Genomic DNA, 18,923 nt, shown 5'->3' with positions numbered 1-18,923 from the left:
ATTAGCTCGATGTGAGCTCGATAGTAGTTCGATACGGATGTTAAAATAGGGTTGTTGTTTACTGTTTGAGATTAGTTCGATGTGAGCTCGATAGTAGTTCGATATGTGTCGTCATTCACATAGGGGTTGTACTCGTACTGGTTGTCCCTCAGGTCACCAATAGGACATCCTAAAGTACTGGCTGCTCCCTCAGGTCCGGGAGTGGAATGTGGGTCTGCAATGACAATCTTTTTAACAGGAGTGACACACAATGCCAACCTTTCTTTAGATGTTACTCCTAAGAATGCACGGACACTAAGATCACTTTCAACATGAACGGGTTTAAACGGTTGGTCGCCGCATGTGTAAGGAACCTCCAATTTCAACCCATACATCTGTTTATCAACTTTAAGTTCCTTGTGCAATATGTCAAGAAGTTGCAAGTACGTTATAGTATCCTCCATCAGTGTCACCATGTGTAATATCCGTTTTCCCGGAAGGGCAATTTCGTAATTTTCCCACTGTGTGCATCCTTGTTTTTTTTTTCTTTTCTTTTCCTTTGATGGATTATTGGATATGTATGACTTGCAATGGAAATAAAATTCATGGTTTCTCATGTTTGAGTTTTTGTGGAATCACAACATGAGAATAATGTCAAGTGAATAAATAATGACTCGAGTTAAGTTATTTATTTATTTAAAAATTATAATTATTATTATTATTATGAGCATAATAGTAATAATAATATGCTTGAAATTATTTTATCATATTATGTGTAATTTTTGGTTTGCCATAATATTAAATATTAGAATTTGCGAAAAGATCATAATACCCTCAAGTTTGGGATTGGTTCAAGGGGCATTTTAGAGACTTTATTTCTTCTGTTTTAACATGATTATATATTCATAAAAGTGGTTAAATTTTCGAAATTTAACTGATAATATCAGTTGTGGAACTTAGTCATTTTATTTTATTTTTTTAAAGAAAAAAATAAAGAATTCCTTGAAAAGAGGATTTTACCACTTCAAACGCTAACTTATTTTCTAAACTTATTCTAAAACGTGTTACCATGATAATCTGAATGAGAAATCGTGGAAATATTGAGGGAAGCAAAGGATTGAAGAGAGAGAGTGTTACTATCGTTTTTTTTTTTAAAAGAGAAGAAATTTTTGAGTTCTTGCACTTGGGAAAAATCTGGGCAGTAATGAATATTGTAGAATCATTATAGGGGAGGAAATAAACATTTTGAGTGTGAGAAATACATTTATAAAGCCTCGGATTGTGATTCACCATTTTTATCCAAGAAAATGCATATTCTTGGATAATTTTGGATTTAAGTGTGTTCAAGAGTGTATGGTGTGCGTGGCTGTTTACATCACTATGGCTGCTTTCTGGAATGACGACTGGCCCTACAAACCAAGACAAGTCTTTCCAGCGTGCTTTGTCCTCACTCGCACACTTCCTAGGAAAACTTCTCAGGAGGTCACCCATCCCTAGATTACTCCAGGTCAAGCACGCTTAACCATGGAGTTCTCAAGTGATGGGCTACCGAAAAGAAGATGCATCTTCCTGATATAGGTAGTACTCATCAATCCATTTAAGCCATCTTCAACTGTGTAGTCTCATACCTACACAGTCTTAGAATCATCACACTTGACCTTCCCCAGGCGGTGTAGGATTGCACAGCTTACCCGGTCTTTCCCCTTACGGATCACGAGATTCTGACTGTCACACCATGCATTGAGGGTCCTTGAAAATCCACTTATTCCCTTGTAATTCTCAAACACCATTGTAGGATACCAAAAACGTAGACAATAAAACCTGTGTTGGAAAAAAAAACATTGAAATTGTCAAGAAAAACGTCATTTTTTCAGAAATTCATGAAAAAAGAACATTATCGAGCTATCATCGAACTTTATCGAGTTAGCATCGAGTCCATAATCGAGCTCTTATCGAGTTAGTATCGAGCTATCATTTCATAAACCGAGCATAAAATCTAACCAAAACATTTATCGAACCCTATTAAGCTCCTATAGAGCACATATCGAGAAAACAACTACACTAAATATTCTAGGGTCCAATCGAACCTTTATCGAGTTGCCATCGAGCACAATCGAGCAACAAAACCTAAACCTATCGACCTATAATCGAGCTCACATCGAGCTCATAAAAGACCTTCTTCTACATACCATCGAGCTCATATCGAATCGTTATCGAGCTCCTATCGAGCAAAAAAGTTGCAGAAAACCCAGAAAAATGCAAATCGCGGAATCTCTCTAAAAAAACACAACAATATAGGCTCAGATCTGCTCAAAATAGCCAAAAAAAATGTAAACAAATAATACCCAACACATAAATTGTACAATCTTATTACCCATGATTTTTCTCCTCCAAAAACCCTCAAAATAGATGTTGCCTTTGATATTGACGATTTCACAGAGATAATGGAGATGACTAACAACGATTTTGACAAGAAAATCATACAAATTTATAGGTTTTAGGGAAGATTTCATGAGAATGAAAAAGATAAATAGAAGGAAGAGAGAGGAAGAGGATGTTTTAGGATTTTTGATATAATGGGAGGAATATTTTTTATATGCAAATTGAAAAGATTAATAGTGCTAGGATTTTTTAGTAATATTAGACATTATTAAGTATTATTTGTGAAATTTTCGTTTGTTTTTTATTTTGATACGTGGGATATGCTTTTTATTTAGATATTTCCTTGCATTTGGCTTGGCTCCCACCCAATACCTACCCACCTTAATTATTAATTATTATGTATAACAAAAAAAAGACTCAAAACGACTTTGACATTCTATCTCTTTATTATATACTCTCACATCCTCTTTTAGTTATTCTAATTCATCTCATCAGATAAGTAGTAGTGTAGCTAATTCGTCATGGCCGACTCTCAATCTGCCCTGCTTCCCGCTTTCGTTCTACAAAATCTCTCAGATAACATCTACAACAACCGCAAGACGGCCGCCATTGAGGTACTTTTATTTTATTTATATATAATTTCACTTTGATTTTCCATGGTTATATATTCCTATTATATATATATACATATATTCATATATATAGGTTGAGGGAATTGTGAAGAAATTAGCCTCGAGTGGGGATCAGGAGAAGATTATTACAGAGCTCATCAATATTCTCAACACTCAATTTACTTATTCGCCTCAACCCAATCACAGGAAGGTATACATATACTACAGCAGTGCATCTCAATCTAATACATGGGATTAATTAATGAGAATATATTGAATATTATTGGGATTATACTTTTTTAGCCCATGTTTTTCTTATTATTTATTTGGATTTTGTGTTTTAAAAAATTCATTTTTAGATTTTATATTTTGTAAAATAGTTTAAATAGACGCTAAACTCAATTTTTATGAAGAAAAAATTGATTATAATAACACAATTTTTAAGCAGAATGATTTTATTTTTGTTCTAAATTGTTAGTTTAGTGAATTATTTGTGATTTCAGTTGAAAAAACTTTGACCAAAATCAGGTTTAATATTCTATTTGAATCATTTTACAAAACATATAGTCCAAAAAGTAATTTGACAAAACACAGAATCCAAACAAGTAATGAGACAAAACACAGGGTCTAAAAAGGTATAAACTCATTATTATTTCTTTTCAATGAATTATTCATTATGATGATGTGATAACATAATTATTTGGTATAGCAAGTTACCAATAGTTAAATATTTTTATTCTATATTAATTTCGAATTTAGTTATTATTTTTTTGCCATAATTAATATTTTTTCCAACCTATGAGAGACACTAACTATATTTAAAAATTGACATACATTTGAAAAATTAAAAACTTACAATGTTATATTTTCATAATAAATACACATTTTTCATCTTGAACTCTTTCCAAAATTTTGAAAAAATCAAAATTTATTTTTATAAATATTAATTAACAATTATAAATATACACCATAGATCTTAATTTAATAATTAATATTAAAGTAATCATCTATAATTAATAATCTATAATTAATAACCATTAAAATGTCAACCTTATTAATAATCTATAATTAATAACCATTAAAATGACAACCTTTTATATATATATAAATATATATATATATATATATTGTGAATTTGTGGACAGGGAGGATTGATAGCACTGGCTTGTGTGACAACTGGGTTGAGTAATGATGCCACCCCTTATCTTGAGGTATAGATTTTCTTTTATTCAAACCTTCATTTTACCTAAATATCTTGACCCTTTGTTATAAAATAATAATAATAATGATATTCGCACTAAAATTATGTACTAAAATATTATAATAATTATGACATGACAATTTTATTTAACTAAAAAATTTATTTCAAGCAAGAACTACTATTTTAAAAAATATTATCATGTTCATTAGTGTAATATTTTAGTACACAGTAAAAAAATTCAATGAAATCAACTCTACACCTTATTTTTGGTCAAACTTTTTTATAAGACCTTTTTACCTTTGTTTTATTATAGCCACTATAATTTTATAAATTTTTATTTTTGAAACTAAAAATAAAAAAGTAAAATTTGTAAAACTTTAAAAATATCTGAATCTTACTTTATAATTAATTATAATAACATAAATCAATAATCGACCAACCAAGTGAATACACTACATTTCTATTCTCTCTTGATTTTTTAATTTATAGATTTATTAGTATAACTAGGTATAAACAACGTGCAATATGCACGTTTGTTTAGTTTTATTTATAGAATTTATTAATTATTTTTATTAAGTTTATATTAATATCATATAAATTTTAAATAAATATTTTATTTTAATTAAATAATTTATTTATTTTTGTTTAAGTTTATGTTTGTTCTAACTTTTGAATTTGAGAGTGAAAACAAGAGATTATATATTATATGTTTAATGTAATATTAAATATTATATGTGGATTTTAAATTTACTAAGTTTATTGCTAGTTTAAAAAAAATAATTTGTTGCTAAGTCACAGTAGATTATATTAAATGTTTAATATGGTATTATTCTAATAAGTGAGTTTAAGTTTAAGTTTAATTAAATTTTATTTAAGTTATAAAACGTATGATTTTATTATTTTTAAATAATTATCATTGTAAAATATCTAAAAAATATCATATTTTAATTTGTTTAATTATTTATTATTTTTAAATAATTATTATTGTAAAATATCTATAAAATATCTTATTTTAATTTATTTTATTATTTATTATTTTTAAATAATTATCATTGTAAAATATCTCAAAAATATCATACTTTAATTTTGTAGTTATTTATTTTATTTTATTTAAGTTTAAGGGTTTACAAACTACAGTTAAATATAAAAATATTCTCTTAAATATAAGAATATTCCGTTAAAGTTAACATTAGAAAAATAGAAAACCGTTAAAACCAAGAATTTCCATTATCTCCACATTTATTATTTTTTGATAACCGAGGGTATCAGGGGCCCCACCCCCACTAATCCCTCGAGGCCCTAGCGCCAAGTGGTAATTACCACTTGAGTAACCTGCGAAACAGCCCTTTGGACCGCCCTGGGATTACTTCAACCTGGAGACTGCCCCAGTGGCCCCAAGAGGTTTTTTTTGACTCCATGGGGAATCGAACCTGGGATGGGTAAGATCCTCAAACTCGTCCTAACCAACTGAGCCACCCCTTGGGGTTGTTTATCTCCACATTTATTATATAAGAATATCTCAAAAATAATTATCATTGTAAAATATTTCAAAAATATCATACTTTAATTTTTGTAATTATTTATTTTATTTTATTTAAATTTAAGGGTTTACAAACTACTGTTAAATATAAGAATATTTCGTTAAATATAATAATATTCCGTTAAAATTAACATTAAAAAAATAAAAAATCATTAAAACAAAAAATTTCCGTTATCTACACATTTATTATATATTAGTATAATATATATGTAGGATTTTAATTAATTATTACCTTCCACCTCCTTCTCTCACTTTTTCTTTTTCCTCTTAATTCATTTTTACTTTAATTTTGGTTTATGATCTGTCAGCAAATTGTGCCACCTGTTCTTAGTTCTTTCAATGACCAAGACAGCAGAATTCGTTACTATGCATGCGAGTCTCTATATAATATTGCAAAGGTGAGTGGTTTATTTAGGTAATCAAATACTTAATTGTATATATAATGATAAGCTTACTCATTAAGTGTTAAACTCCCCATTTTAATTAATAGAAAAATATCATTTTGGTCATAAAATATTTTGGCTACATACGTGTTGGATCTTATATGCTTTGTTAAATTACATTTTAGATTTCATATTTTGAAAAATATATCAAAATAATATACTGATTTTGATCAAAATAATTTCAAATATAATCTATCATTCTCTTCTCCTCGATAATATTCTCCACTTCTCTTAATTCACTGCATTGTCGAGATCTAATAGTTGAGTTTATATTTGAAATTATTTTGACCAAAATAGTGTCAGATATACTATTTTGAAATATTTTACAAAATACAAAATCTAAAATATAATTTAACAAAATTTTAAATCCAAATATATAACTGTGCAAAACACATATACCAAAATAATATTATTCATTAATTAAATATATATATATTGATAAAACCTTGCTTTTTGAATAGGTTGTAAGAGGGGACATAAAAATATTCATGGATGAAATCATTGATGCTATATCTAAGGTTTCAGCCGACACAGATGTCAATGTACAAGAAGCTGCTCATCTTGTAGATCGGCTTGTGAAGGTGGACATATTATTATACACCTCAACTCTTGCATTTTCACTTTCAAATTAGTTTATTAACTCTCTCTACATATATATACACATAAATTTTTTTACTGGCATCACTTTTTGCCCTTAACTTAGTAGGATTTTTATTTTTGGCATTCGGAAAAATTATAAGCTAATTTTGTATGATAGTGTAGATTATAGTTATAATAAGCATTTTGTTAATTTTCAAAAAATTTCGAATGAATTACGGTACCGAAATCATAATTCAAATAATCAGTTGTACACGTGCTTGATTTTTTTTATACAAATAAAAAATATACTATTTGAACTATGATTTTGATTGTTAATTCATTGGAATTTCTTCAAAATTGATTACATGTCATCGTATAAAAAAAATAGCTATACATATATATTGTATTTATATTACTCTTTATGTATTTATAGTTCTCTTTCTACATGTATTACTATTTCCTTCTTATATCAATATATTTCTCTTGTGTTGTGGCACAGGATATCGTTGCTGAAAGTGATCAGATCAGGTGTGTTATCTTTTCTCTTATTTCAGTTTTCTAAAAAAATATATATTTTAAAAAAACAAAATCAAAAACAAAAATCCAGTCTCTTCTTTTTAACTACTCTTATCATACAATTTTTCTTTTTAATATATATTTTTATTAAAAAAATAAATGAAGAAAATTAGCAATGGAATTATCATTATGCACTGATATTAACAAATGGCTCCTTTTTTCGTGTGTGTAGTGTTGAGTGACATGGCGTAATAAAGAGGATAGAAAGACGGAATGGAAATGGCGTGTGAGTTCCAACAAATAAAAGTATAAATGGATTTATACAAATTTCTTAATGTAATAAATTATATATTAATTTAATCTAAATGCATTAATAATCCTAATATGTAAAATATATTGTATAAGATTATTACAAAATAAAATAAAATAAAGGAGAGCAGAACTTTATATTTATATAGATGATACATTCTATCAAGGTCTCTGCTACAATTATTGTCAAAATATTTGACATTCAATAGAATATAAAATATTAGGTAACTCAATATTGAGTAGAGCTGGCAATTCGTGTAAATGTATCAAATTCGTGTCGACATGATTATGACATGACATAATTAAGATAAACACGACACGATTATTAAACGTGTCAAAAATACGAACACGAACACGACACGATTATTAAACAGGTTAACACGACACGATAACACGATTAATCATAACTATACAAAAAAAATCATAAAACCTATGTAAAGTATTCGTGTTATCGTGTCTGACACGATTATGATACGACACGATTATTAAATGGGTCAACACGATTATGACACGACACGAGCGACACGATTATTAAACGTGTCAAAAACTCAAACACGAACACGACACGATTATTAAACGTGTCGTGTTCGTGTTTACCTTAATTGTGTCGTGTCATCGTGTCGTGACCCAAATTGCCACCCCTAATATTGAATAACTACCTTAAATGCTAACCATATTGAAAATATCTGTTAATTGATCTCAATATTGACGTTTTTGGTAATTCTAATTAATATAATAATATATTCTAACATCTTTTATATAAAAAATGTGTAAGATAACCAAAATTCTTAGTTTTACCAGTTCGTTTTGTTAACTTTAACAGAATATTCTGAATCTTTAACAGAATATATATTTCTAAAACTAACTTAAAAATAAATATTTATTAATTATATTAATATAAATTTAAATATTATAAAATATCATTATAATAATATTTAATATAATACCATATATAATAATTATATTAAAATAAATTTAAATTCAAGGGTTATAAAACATCATTATTATTATAATAATATATAGTACACAACTAGATATTTAATAATTTATTAATATAAATTTAAATGTAATAAAATATTTTTATGATAATCCTAATTTTTTACTAATTATATTAATATGAATTCAAATATTATAAAATATTATTATTATAATAATATTTAATACAAAACTAAATATTTAATACTTATATCAATATAAATTTAAATATTATAAAATATTATTATAATAATAATATATAATACATCATCTTAATTTTTATTAAAAAGATTGTCATTTATGCTTAAAAATGTTATCATATTATATATATGTAACATCTTGCTAATCCAGGATCGTTATACTGTGTATTTTAAATAGTGCTTAACTCATCTAATTCACTTAATATTCAATAATGTCACATATAAATCAACTTATGTTCTCTCGTAACCTTAATCAAGATTCTAAGCCTTATGAAGAATTTTTTGGACATTACAATACATATTAAAAAAAATCGTAAATAGTATTTTGGTTTAATTTTTTATTTAATATATTTATGTTATCATTCTTTTCTTATAAATAATATTATTTGTTTATTTAAATTTTATATAATAATAATATAAATTTAATAAATATAATTAATAAATTCTATACTATGTTTATATCTATTATATAAATATATATGTAAATCTCATTGGATGAAATTTTAAAAGTATTTTATATTTTCAAAATGTCTTCTACTTGCTTCATCTAAATCATTTGGAATACTAAAAAAGATTGTGTTAAAAAAATTCATTACGATTAAATACAACAAACAAAGGCAAGACTCTACCTAAATATACTCTCTTATAAGAATAGTAACAAAAGTACATAGCAAATGTTAGGTTATAATAACTCATAAGAGGGTGTACCTCACTTCGAGAAATTGGAAGCTGAAATTAAAGCCTCTCCAACGGGCCATTTAAAAACAATGTCAAAAGCTTGAAGATAAAAACATACAAATAACAAGCAAAAAAGGGCAAAATGACTATTAAGTTTGATGTAATTATTACATTTTTTTTTAATTACCGAATTGAGAATTCAAGTTGGAAAAAATATAGAATTAAAATCTTTTGTTTTATTTCCCGTCCCAATTCAGTATAATTATCATTTTCAATGAATTTAATCAAATTGATTGGTGGGAGAGTTACTGAAATTTATTACTCAATTGATACATTGAAAATTACCAAATTTAACTTTCCGATGAATCTTGTTCAGTGGACCTAGCTAGGCTACGACAAAGCAAACTATCAGCCTTGTGGAATATATGGTCAAAAGTTTCATTAATTTTTTTTGAAGGACTCAACGTGATTCTTATTAAATAGTCATTTGTTAAAGTATACACGTGTTACTCATGCATATTCTTCAAAAATCTAAGACGTGCACCACATTCCCAACAATTTCTTCTTCATCGTAATTATAATACGAGAAATTGGTGAGAATGGGGTCTCTTATTAGGTAAATATTATTTTGTATTTTGTGTTTTATAAAAGTTATCAATCGGATAATTTATTTTATTAAATGATAATTTACACTTTGAGTTTTACATAATAAAATAAATTAATACCTGAAGCTGATCAATTTTTTTTTTTAAATGTGACCAAAGTATCTCTACTTTTTGCAATTATTTGATTTAATAAATTAAAATAAAACATTAATATATTAAAAATCAATAAAAAAATTGATATAAAATAATAAAAATTCTATTTTAATTACAAAATACTTTAAAATGACTATAAGAAATAAAAATTAAACCTAAACCTTCTTAAAACCTAAATTAAGAAATACAAAATCAAACCAAAATAATTGGATACACATATTTCATCATCACATTTCAAACCCAAATTTAATAATCAAAATTACAGTTCAAAATCAATATCAACGTTACATCTGAAAATCAATATCACAACTCAACTTTTTTTTTCTTCTTATTCGTCCTTAAACATAAAACTTAGTATTCTTGTTTGGCAAGTCACCGAATTTGCCCAGTCGGTCATCACCCAGCTAAAATTGTCCTCCGATCAATGACCTTCGTCAATTTTCACACCTGAAAACTTCACCGTCGCTCCTTGGACTCGGCTCATCCTCATCCCTGTCGACTTCAGACCTCGCTAGTTCTTGGACTTTAGATCTAGCTTCACTCACGCACAGGCACACCAGATCTCGACTGTGGGGGGATGAAGCTCCTCGACGCAAATCGTTCACAAACCCAAATCTTGATTGTGGGAGGGATGAAGCTCCTCGACGTCGGCAGTTCATAAACCCAGATCTAGACAGTTGGGAGGGACGGAGCTCCTCATTGTCGACGTTTCACAAACTTAGATCTCATTTCCAACGATGGAACTCTTCAAACCTCGTGTTGGTGACAATCATTACGGTGGTGAAGACCTGCAATAAGAAGATTGAAGATGGCACAAGAAGAGGAAGCAAATGAATGTGAAGAACAATTCAGGGGTTTTCTTTTTGACAAATAACATTTTAGGGTTTTTTTTTAATTTATTAGTTTTTTTTTTGTTTTTATGTTTTAATGAGATTAGATTTAAGGTTTAGTTTTATTTATATTTTGTTTAAATTTACTTTAATTAACATAATATTTTAGTTTGTTTATTAAAATTATGTTATTTATGTTTAATTAATTAAAATATATATTTTTTTAATTTTATATCAATTTTTATTGATTTTTAGCATAATAATATTTTATTTTAATTAACTAAATCAAATAATTTTAAAAAGTAGGGGTACTTTGGTCATATTTAAAAAAAGTTTGACCAAAATCAGGTCTAAAGTACTAGTTTGTTCTATTTTGTAAAGCAAAGGTCCAAATTGTCATTTAACAAAACAAAGGGTTCGATAGGTAACTTTTGCAAAATATAGGGTCTAAAATTGTATTTACTGTTTTTTATATTTTTTTTTTCGTAAAACGACATCTAAATTTTTCGATCGGCTATCTAATTTTTTTGGTTATTTATCTAAATTTTTAACTAACTGTCTAAATTATAAGATGTCATTTTGTAAATAATTATTAAAATTAGCCTAGAGTGCAAAATAACTAAAAAAATATGTTATTTTGCCAAATTCCCTTACAATATTCAGGTTATATTATGTGTCTCACAACTTTCACAACAGTACATTTTATTCAAAATGAAACTTCCATGCTTGCTTTCTCAACTAAAAAAAAAATTAACCAAATTTTCTGGTTATTTTTCTTTTAACTAATTATATAAAATACATAACAAAATAATCTAATAATTTTGGATACTTTGAACTAATATTTTTATGATTAAAAATTATTATTTAAACTATAATAACTAAAAACAATGTTACATGTAAAATTTGAAAATATTTTTAGATGTATCAACAAAAAGTTAAGCTTTAATAAATAAAAATGATATGAATAATGTATAATAATAATAATATATGTTACGTACAATAGTCAATATTAGTCTGAATTTGGGGAAGCAAAATTGGCAAAATAGTCAATTTCTTTTAATTTCTAGGAATATTTATTAATAAAATTGTCTTATCATTGGTCCTACCAACTATTTGTAGGAATTGTAATTCAAAGTTAAATTGCAAATCAAAAAAAAAAAATTAGGTTTGATTGGTGGTTGATTTGAAAATTATTTTATGATTTTGAAAACTTAAAATTTGTAGAACCTACTAAAATATTTTATTGGTAAATTACTTTTGAAAATTAATCCTAATCAGAATTATAATTTTGTGTTGTAATTTAGAAAACAATTATTTCGTGTTTTTTTTGTTTTGTGATTTTTTCTCCAAAAATCTAAAATCAAAATTAGGGTTTGTTTGTTCTCTCTATATTTCTATCCTCTGTATTATTGCTTGTATTTTTTTTTTCCAATTTTTATGACATGAGTATGTTCCCACTAGTAATAAGGTGTTTATGGAATATTTTATGACATTTAGGATGCCCAATTAAAAAATAAGTTGTGCTGATATTTTTATAAATGACAGTACAATATTGTTATGAATTTAATTAATAATTATTATTAAATTTTAATTTATCAATATAATTAAATTTTACTTATTTAAATCTATTGATAAATCAAAATTTAATATTATACAACTTATGTATATAAAATATATAAAATTAAAATAATATTCAAATTCAGTTGTTCCAATCACGTATTCAGTTTCTGTTATATTTTCAAATTAAATACAAACATTTTACTGACATTAAACACATTGAACCAATCACATTTTCATAAACATAATTTTAGTCATTAAATTCAAATTTTCATTTAAAAATCTCCTTTTTCAAAAATTCAATTTTTTCCATTCCATTCCAATTTCCTACCAAACATGAACCAAAGGACAATAAATAGTAGTGAAAAACAATATCATAACAAAAGCAATTCCACTGAACGCCTTTTTTTTCATTCACATGCACAAAAGGACAATAAATATAACATCATAACAACAGCAACACCGCTAAGTCAGAAGAAAGTTCACTCTTATACTATTGATTCTGAAAGAAAAAGAAGTAAATCCCAAAAATGAACCAACAAAGAGAGACACCGACAATAATTAGAATCCTTAACTACTCTAGTCTAGTCTAATCAGTAAAAGATTTGATGACGGCATGGGCCTCACAGGCCTTGGCTGCTGGGCTGGGCTCAACAGCTGGGCTGGGCTCAACATGGACACCCAAAAGCTCCTCAGGCAAGTCCTTGATTCCTTTCAAGTAAAAAGTGTAGAAAAGCTTGAAAGGGAAGATGAGCTGGTGCAGCTTCACCTGGCCGGAGGCCCCTTCGAAGATGCCACTCCCACCGGTCACAGCCAAGTAAGTGTCTTCATAGGTCAAATACGAGCCTTGCACGGCTAAGTGGCCGTAGTCACCGAAGTAGAAGCTGTAGATGGCCTCGTACCTGTCACCTTTCTTTTCAGCTTTGTTCTGGATCAGAATGCATATCCCTGCTGTGATGCCAATCCTCTTTTGGAGACAACCAGTGTACAACTACAGAAAAAAGAAGATTAATTATCACCCAAATGGTTGATGAGTTTTGAAGTTTGTTGTAAAGATCAAGAAGAGTGAAAGTTTTTTACTTTGTTGCTGAAAGGGACTAGATCTCCAAGAGAGTTAACTTCTTTCTTGCTTAAACGAAGGTAAGCAGGGCTGCTACGATCACGCTCGTTTATCTCATAAACATGTAGTTCTTGTACCTTAGCTGAAAATTCAAAAGAGAAAAATCATAAGGGTCAGTCGAAAGAGAGAAAATTACTTAGTTATTTAACACGATGAGAAAGAATTGAAGGAAAATATATAATTACTGGGTGTTTCAGATTCTGATGGAGAGGCTTGGCTTCTGCAAGTGAAAAGTGTTTTGGACGACGGATTAGAGGTGATTTGCAGCTTGGGAGTTGATACCAGAGATGGGCTTGAGGCCTTAGTGAAAGAGAGAGAAGATTTCGGTGGTGATAACGATGAAGAGAAGGGTGATCGAGTGTTGTGCAGTTTGGGAGAAGAAGAGGATATGGTCCTGAGAGCAGTGGCGGGGCCTGCGCAAGCCATTGATGACGGTGGAAAAGTTGTTGCTTGATTTAGAGAGAGAGAATTTGTGTTTGGGAGGAGAGAAAGTGATGAGTGGAAAGTGTTTGACGAAATGTTAAGGGCCGGGACCTATTTATATAAATGGAGGAAAAGCTCATCTGCGACTGCCTAAACCACGTGGTATTTATTTCAAACTTTTCATGGACGGTCATCGGAAAAAAAAATATTTAAAAAAAAAAAACTCTAATGGACGGCGATTCATACAAACGGTGACACGTTAAAAGTCTAAGAAGCTGGAACGTTTAACACAATTTGCTTTGAATTTATTTTATTTTTTTAAATGGACATTCTTACTTTGAATTCAATTGGCAACACTAGCTGTAATATAAATATGTGCCGCAATTTATTTTCTACTTAAAATAAAAAAAGTTCTTGAACGCAGTATTAAAAATTACTTCAAAATTTAACATACCAAATCGTGTCGAGTACAATATAATGTTTAATTTAATCTTTGGACATTTGTGATATAAGTACCTAATGTTTGAATTTTGTACAGAGTATAGATTTAATGTTTATTTTTAGTTGTAATAGTACTCAAAGTTAGTAAAAGTATAATTATATCATATTCCTCTTTTAGGTCTCTGTTTCGTGATGACTGGACCAACACGTGTTACTCTATGATTAGTCCAGCTCAATAATATTTTTAAAATAATTATGATTTAGACTAATAAAAACGTGACATGTGTCTGCCCAATCAGGTCATTAACATACCTAACGAAGGAGACTAACATAATTATATTTTTACTGAGTTTGGGTACTATTGCTGCTAAAAATAAACATTGGGTTCATACCGCGTACAAAACTCAAATATTGGGTACTTATGCCGTAATTATTCCTTAATACAATAATAAATTAAAATTGACACTGTGTACCGATAATTTATACACAATTATATATATATAAAAGATATACATATACTTGCATCTTATTCATATATTGAAAATAATAAAAATACTAATGAATAGCAATTAACAATAATTATTACCGAATAATTTTCATATTTATATAAAACTGAAACATGCTCGCTTATTAGTGTTTTAAATTAAATTAATCAGGCTATTCACATTTCAAAAAGACTTTTTACATTACAGACACAGGCATTCACATTAGTCTTTACCAACATATATAAAATTAATATTAATTACACGAGCTACACATTAATAAGAATGAACTTTTTCTATTGTTAATTATTTAATTCTTTTTAATACACATGGAGGGAAAGCTCCTCTACGCTAGTGGCTTCCTAAACCACGTGTGTGAGTGACTTTTCATGGCCGGTCATCGGAAAATATTAAAAAAATTAATAATAATCAACTTTATTATTATTATCATTTTTTACAAAAAGATTATCTTTATTATTATTATTAGTAGGAGAGTGCGAAATATTCTATTACACTCTTTATTTTTTATATTTTAATATTTTTTTAAATTATTAGTGAAATTTACTTACCATTCAATAGAATTTACGTGTGATTTAATAATTTAAGAAATTACAAAAGAAAGTATAATATATAGTGTATTTAATATTTGATTTATTATTAAAGGGTATTTGCAACATAAATATTTAATGGTTTACACTTGTTACAATTAAATATGTAATTTTTTTATTTTTATAGAAAAAATATTTAATGTTTAATATATGTTAAAGATAAATGTAAAGACTCAAAAAATAAATAAATAAATAATAATATTTATTTTAAGTGGTGGGACCCACTTACTTTATTATTTGGCAGCCTTTCCCTTTTTCTTCTCTTTCTTTTCTTTTCTTTTTCTTTCCTTTTCCTTCCCGAGCACATCTTCTTCTTCTTCTTCTGTTTTTTTTTCTTCTTTTTCTCTCTGCAACAACCCACGTCGGGGTATCACGAAGCCTTGGCCGAAGTTCCATTTTTCCGCCACGCGCCGGAGTTGGAGCACCAGTGGCCGGCGACAACCTCATCCCCAAAACCTCAAGGCCATCGAACTTAAGACGCACCCGAACGGAGCAGTCAAAGTTTCGTTGTCAAAACTTTGACCGCACTTTCTGGCGAACCCAGACCTCCGTTTGGTGAGTGGGTGGCACCGTTGGGACCAGTGTGAAGGGAGGAACGTCGCCCACTAACTCATTTCAGTCAACTCACCGTTTTTCTCCGGCGAAGTTTTGGGTATCTCCGCCCCTTCGGAGGCATTTTCCGGCGACACCGGAGGTCAGTTGAGCAAAGGGGTTGTACTTCCGTGATGTACTACTCGAGAGGATCATTTTGATATATGCTATGCATATATTCGTCGACGTTCCCGGTACCGCTATCAACTGCTAGTGTGCACCGCTTGGGTTAGGTTTCGGAACTTGAATTTTTAAATATGGTCATATTATATGTCGTTGGACACGATTTTGAATAAGGAATCCAATAATGATAATCATTTGCTCATTTGATACTCGTAGGAAAATCGTGATATATAGATCCAATTTAATTCGCTCTAGGATAATCGTTAAGCTTGGGAGTGTCCCTTGGGGCTCGGACTGAACATTCTTAAGAGGTAGGGACTCAACTTGACTATTGGACTTGTTGTACTCTTATTGAATTGCATTAACATATTCCGATTTTGATATTTATAAAGTGTTTGAAAAATGGAAAACTTAATCTGCATATTTTCTGTTCTGTTCTGAGGGCACGGAGTGCCAAATATATTATTTTGCTCACTTAATTATGCAGGTTATGATTTTTGGGTTTTATACAAATGCAGCTGTTATGCTGCCCAATTTTCTAAAATAAAAAGGGAATATGTTTATTTCTTTTCATGTTTACCTGCATTTGGTTATATCGATGAGAGCCATAGTGATCATGATTTGTGCATGTTGTTGTTTCACGACCTAGTCTCTGTGTTATCATAGGTAGATCAGGTGTCCACTCACCTGTAGGTGTAAAGACCTAGCATCTGTATACAGGAAGTGTTCTGAGCCTCCCCATTGTGGTGGTTATCAGGTCCGGCTACCCGGTTTAGGATGTCGGATTTTCTATGGTGGGTAACGGGAACTAGGGGTCTAGTGGACTGGGTGATGTGCACTGGTAGCTATGCTCTTATGATTACTTATGGTTTCTCTCTATTTTGGTTTATACATGATGATGTATGTTTTGTTTTAAAAAGCTAACCATGCAGGGGTTTTTATTGAACTTTTGAGTCCTATGTTCTTAGTTTCTTTCCTACTGGGCTTTATAAGCTCACCCCCTATATCTCTCCCATTCCAGGATCCTAGTGACGCAAAACTTGGATAAGGTGAATTATCGCTGAAGCTAATGTGTTTAGCTCCCTAGTCCTATCTTTTGAGCATTTTGTATTTAATTTGGAACCTATCGGTCTGTATATCTAAGTTAGCTATGAAATAGTTAGACATGAGGAATGGTGGATGCTAAGTATTATTATGGTGTTTTATGACTAATTAAATTTAACTATTTGGTGACTACATAACTGTGGGGATATTATTGTTCTATGTATTAAGATAAATGATCCTACTTTTATTCGTGATATTTTCATATATAATTATAGGAGTTATTCCGTTGTCCTGACTTATAATTATAGTAATATTTAAAATAAATTAAAGGATCATTTATAAAGACTATTTTCCACAAAGGGTCAAAGTTTGACCTTTGACCACCCAAGTTATGGATATTACAACTCTGCCACAGCCTAGGGCTCGGGTTGTGACACTTAATCTTTTTCCATTGCAGCAAAAATACTTAAAGTACTATATATTACTTTTGTTAGTAGCTTATTTGTTGGAATTATTAAGCATATTGATTAAGCAAACATATGTCATTATGTAATCGGTTAATTTCATATTTATTTATTTTTTAATATTTTAAATTAGAAAAATAAATTGAAATACATTTTAAAAATACATATTTTGATGATAAAAATACTTAAATTACAGAATGATACATATTTAGTGAGTCAACACTTAACAGCTCCAACTGAGTTAATGTCCATATTATTAATATTAATATTTGTTGTTTTTAATTCATCTTTGCATGCATGGCTTTGGAACCCAAGCGTGGCAGGCGCAGCTGACAAGGTAGGATAGCTAGCAAATGGACAGACGCCATGTGGCGCGCTAGTGGCAGCTGCTGAACGACACAGGGGCGCCATGCGGGTGCTGACTGGACACCAGGTAGAGTGCCAGCAGGCGCAGGCCTTGGCTTGGGTCTTCAGGTGAACCGGGCTAGAGCTGTATTATGGGCTCGCTGAAGGCTTTTTGGACTTCCTTTAGAGGAAATTACATGGGATATTTACACAATTTATTTCAATATCTTTTTTATTTATCATGGTGCTGTTTGGTAATCATTCAAAAAATATAGTTTTTTATTTAATTAATTAAAAATTTGACAATTAAACATAAAATAGTATTTGGTAATTCTATTTTTATTTTTTATTATTTTTAATTTTAAACAAAATTTATTAAATTTTGAAAATAGAAAATTTTCACTTTCAAAATTTTTTTAAATTATTTTCAACTTTTAGTTTTTTTTCTTCTCTTCTTCAAATCACCAACTTATTTTATATTCTTAAACAAAACATAAAAATAAAAGTTATCAAAGGCATTTATTATTTTTTTTATTTTTAAAAATAAAAAACAAAAATAGTTATCAAACATATTTTTATTTTTTTAAAATAAAAAACAAAAATAAAAATAATATTTTCATTTTTGTGTTTAAAAATTTCAAAAACAAAAATTTTACCAAACATATCCTATATTAATACTTTCCAACATATTTTCATTTTTATATACATATTCTAACCGATTTTG

At 28.8% G+C, this 18,923-nt stretch overlaps 2 protein-coding genes and 1 long non-coding RNA gene across 3 annotated transcripts; 2 read left to right on the top strand and 1 right to left on the bottom strand.

The window, feature by feature from the left end:
* The first annotated feature begins 2,726 nt into the window (after positions 1–2,726).
* On the top strand, positions 2,727–7,708 carry LOC133822019 (protein VAC14 homolog). Its single transcript, XM_062254214.1, has 7 exons — positions 2,727–2,975; positions 3,067–3,183; positions 4,118–4,183; positions 6,022–6,111; positions 6,618–6,737; positions 7,235–7,263; positions 7,484–7,708. The coding sequence occupies exons 1-7, from the start codon at positions 2,883–2,885 to the stop codon at positions 7,491–7,493; spliced, it is 525 nt and encodes a 174-aa protein (XP_062110198.1). The 5' UTR covers positions 2,727–2,882; the 3' UTR covers positions 7,494–7,708.
* Positions 7,709–12,935: 5,227 nt separating this feature from the next.
* On the bottom strand, positions 12,936–14,203 carry LOC133822015 (allene oxide cyclase, chloroplastic-like). Its single transcript, XM_062254211.1, has 3 exons — positions 13,864–14,203; positions 13,639–13,760; positions 12,936–13,549 (listed from the first exon to the last, which is right to left on the bottom strand). Exons 1-3 carry the CDS (start codon positions 14,102–14,104, stop codon positions 13,148–13,150), a joined length of 765 nt encoding a protein of 254 aa, XP_062110195.1. The 5' UTR covers positions 14,105–14,203; the 3' UTR covers positions 12,936–13,147.
* A 1,717-nt stretch (positions 14,204–15,920) lies between these two features.
* Positions 15,921–18,438, top strand: LOC133822016 (uncharacterized). The gene is made up of 3 exons (XR_009887788.1): positions 15,921–16,451; positions 16,563–16,657; positions 17,368–18,438. It is a non-coding gene; the product is annotated as an uncharacterized LOC133822016 (long non-coding RNA).
* The last annotated feature ends 485 nt before the right edge of the window (positions 18,439–18,923 follow it).

Source organism: Humulus lupulus, chromosome 3 (genome assembly GCF_963169125.1).
Source record: "Humulus lupulus chromosome 3, drHumLupu1.1, whole genome shotgun sequence".
In the NCBI taxonomy this organism is placed as follows: domain Eukaryota; kingdom Viridiplantae; phylum Streptophyta; class Magnoliopsida; order Rosales; family Cannabaceae; genus Humulus; species Humulus lupulus.
Note: the sequence above shows the minus strand (reverse complement) of the source record. Positions and strands in the feature narration are given on the sequence as shown.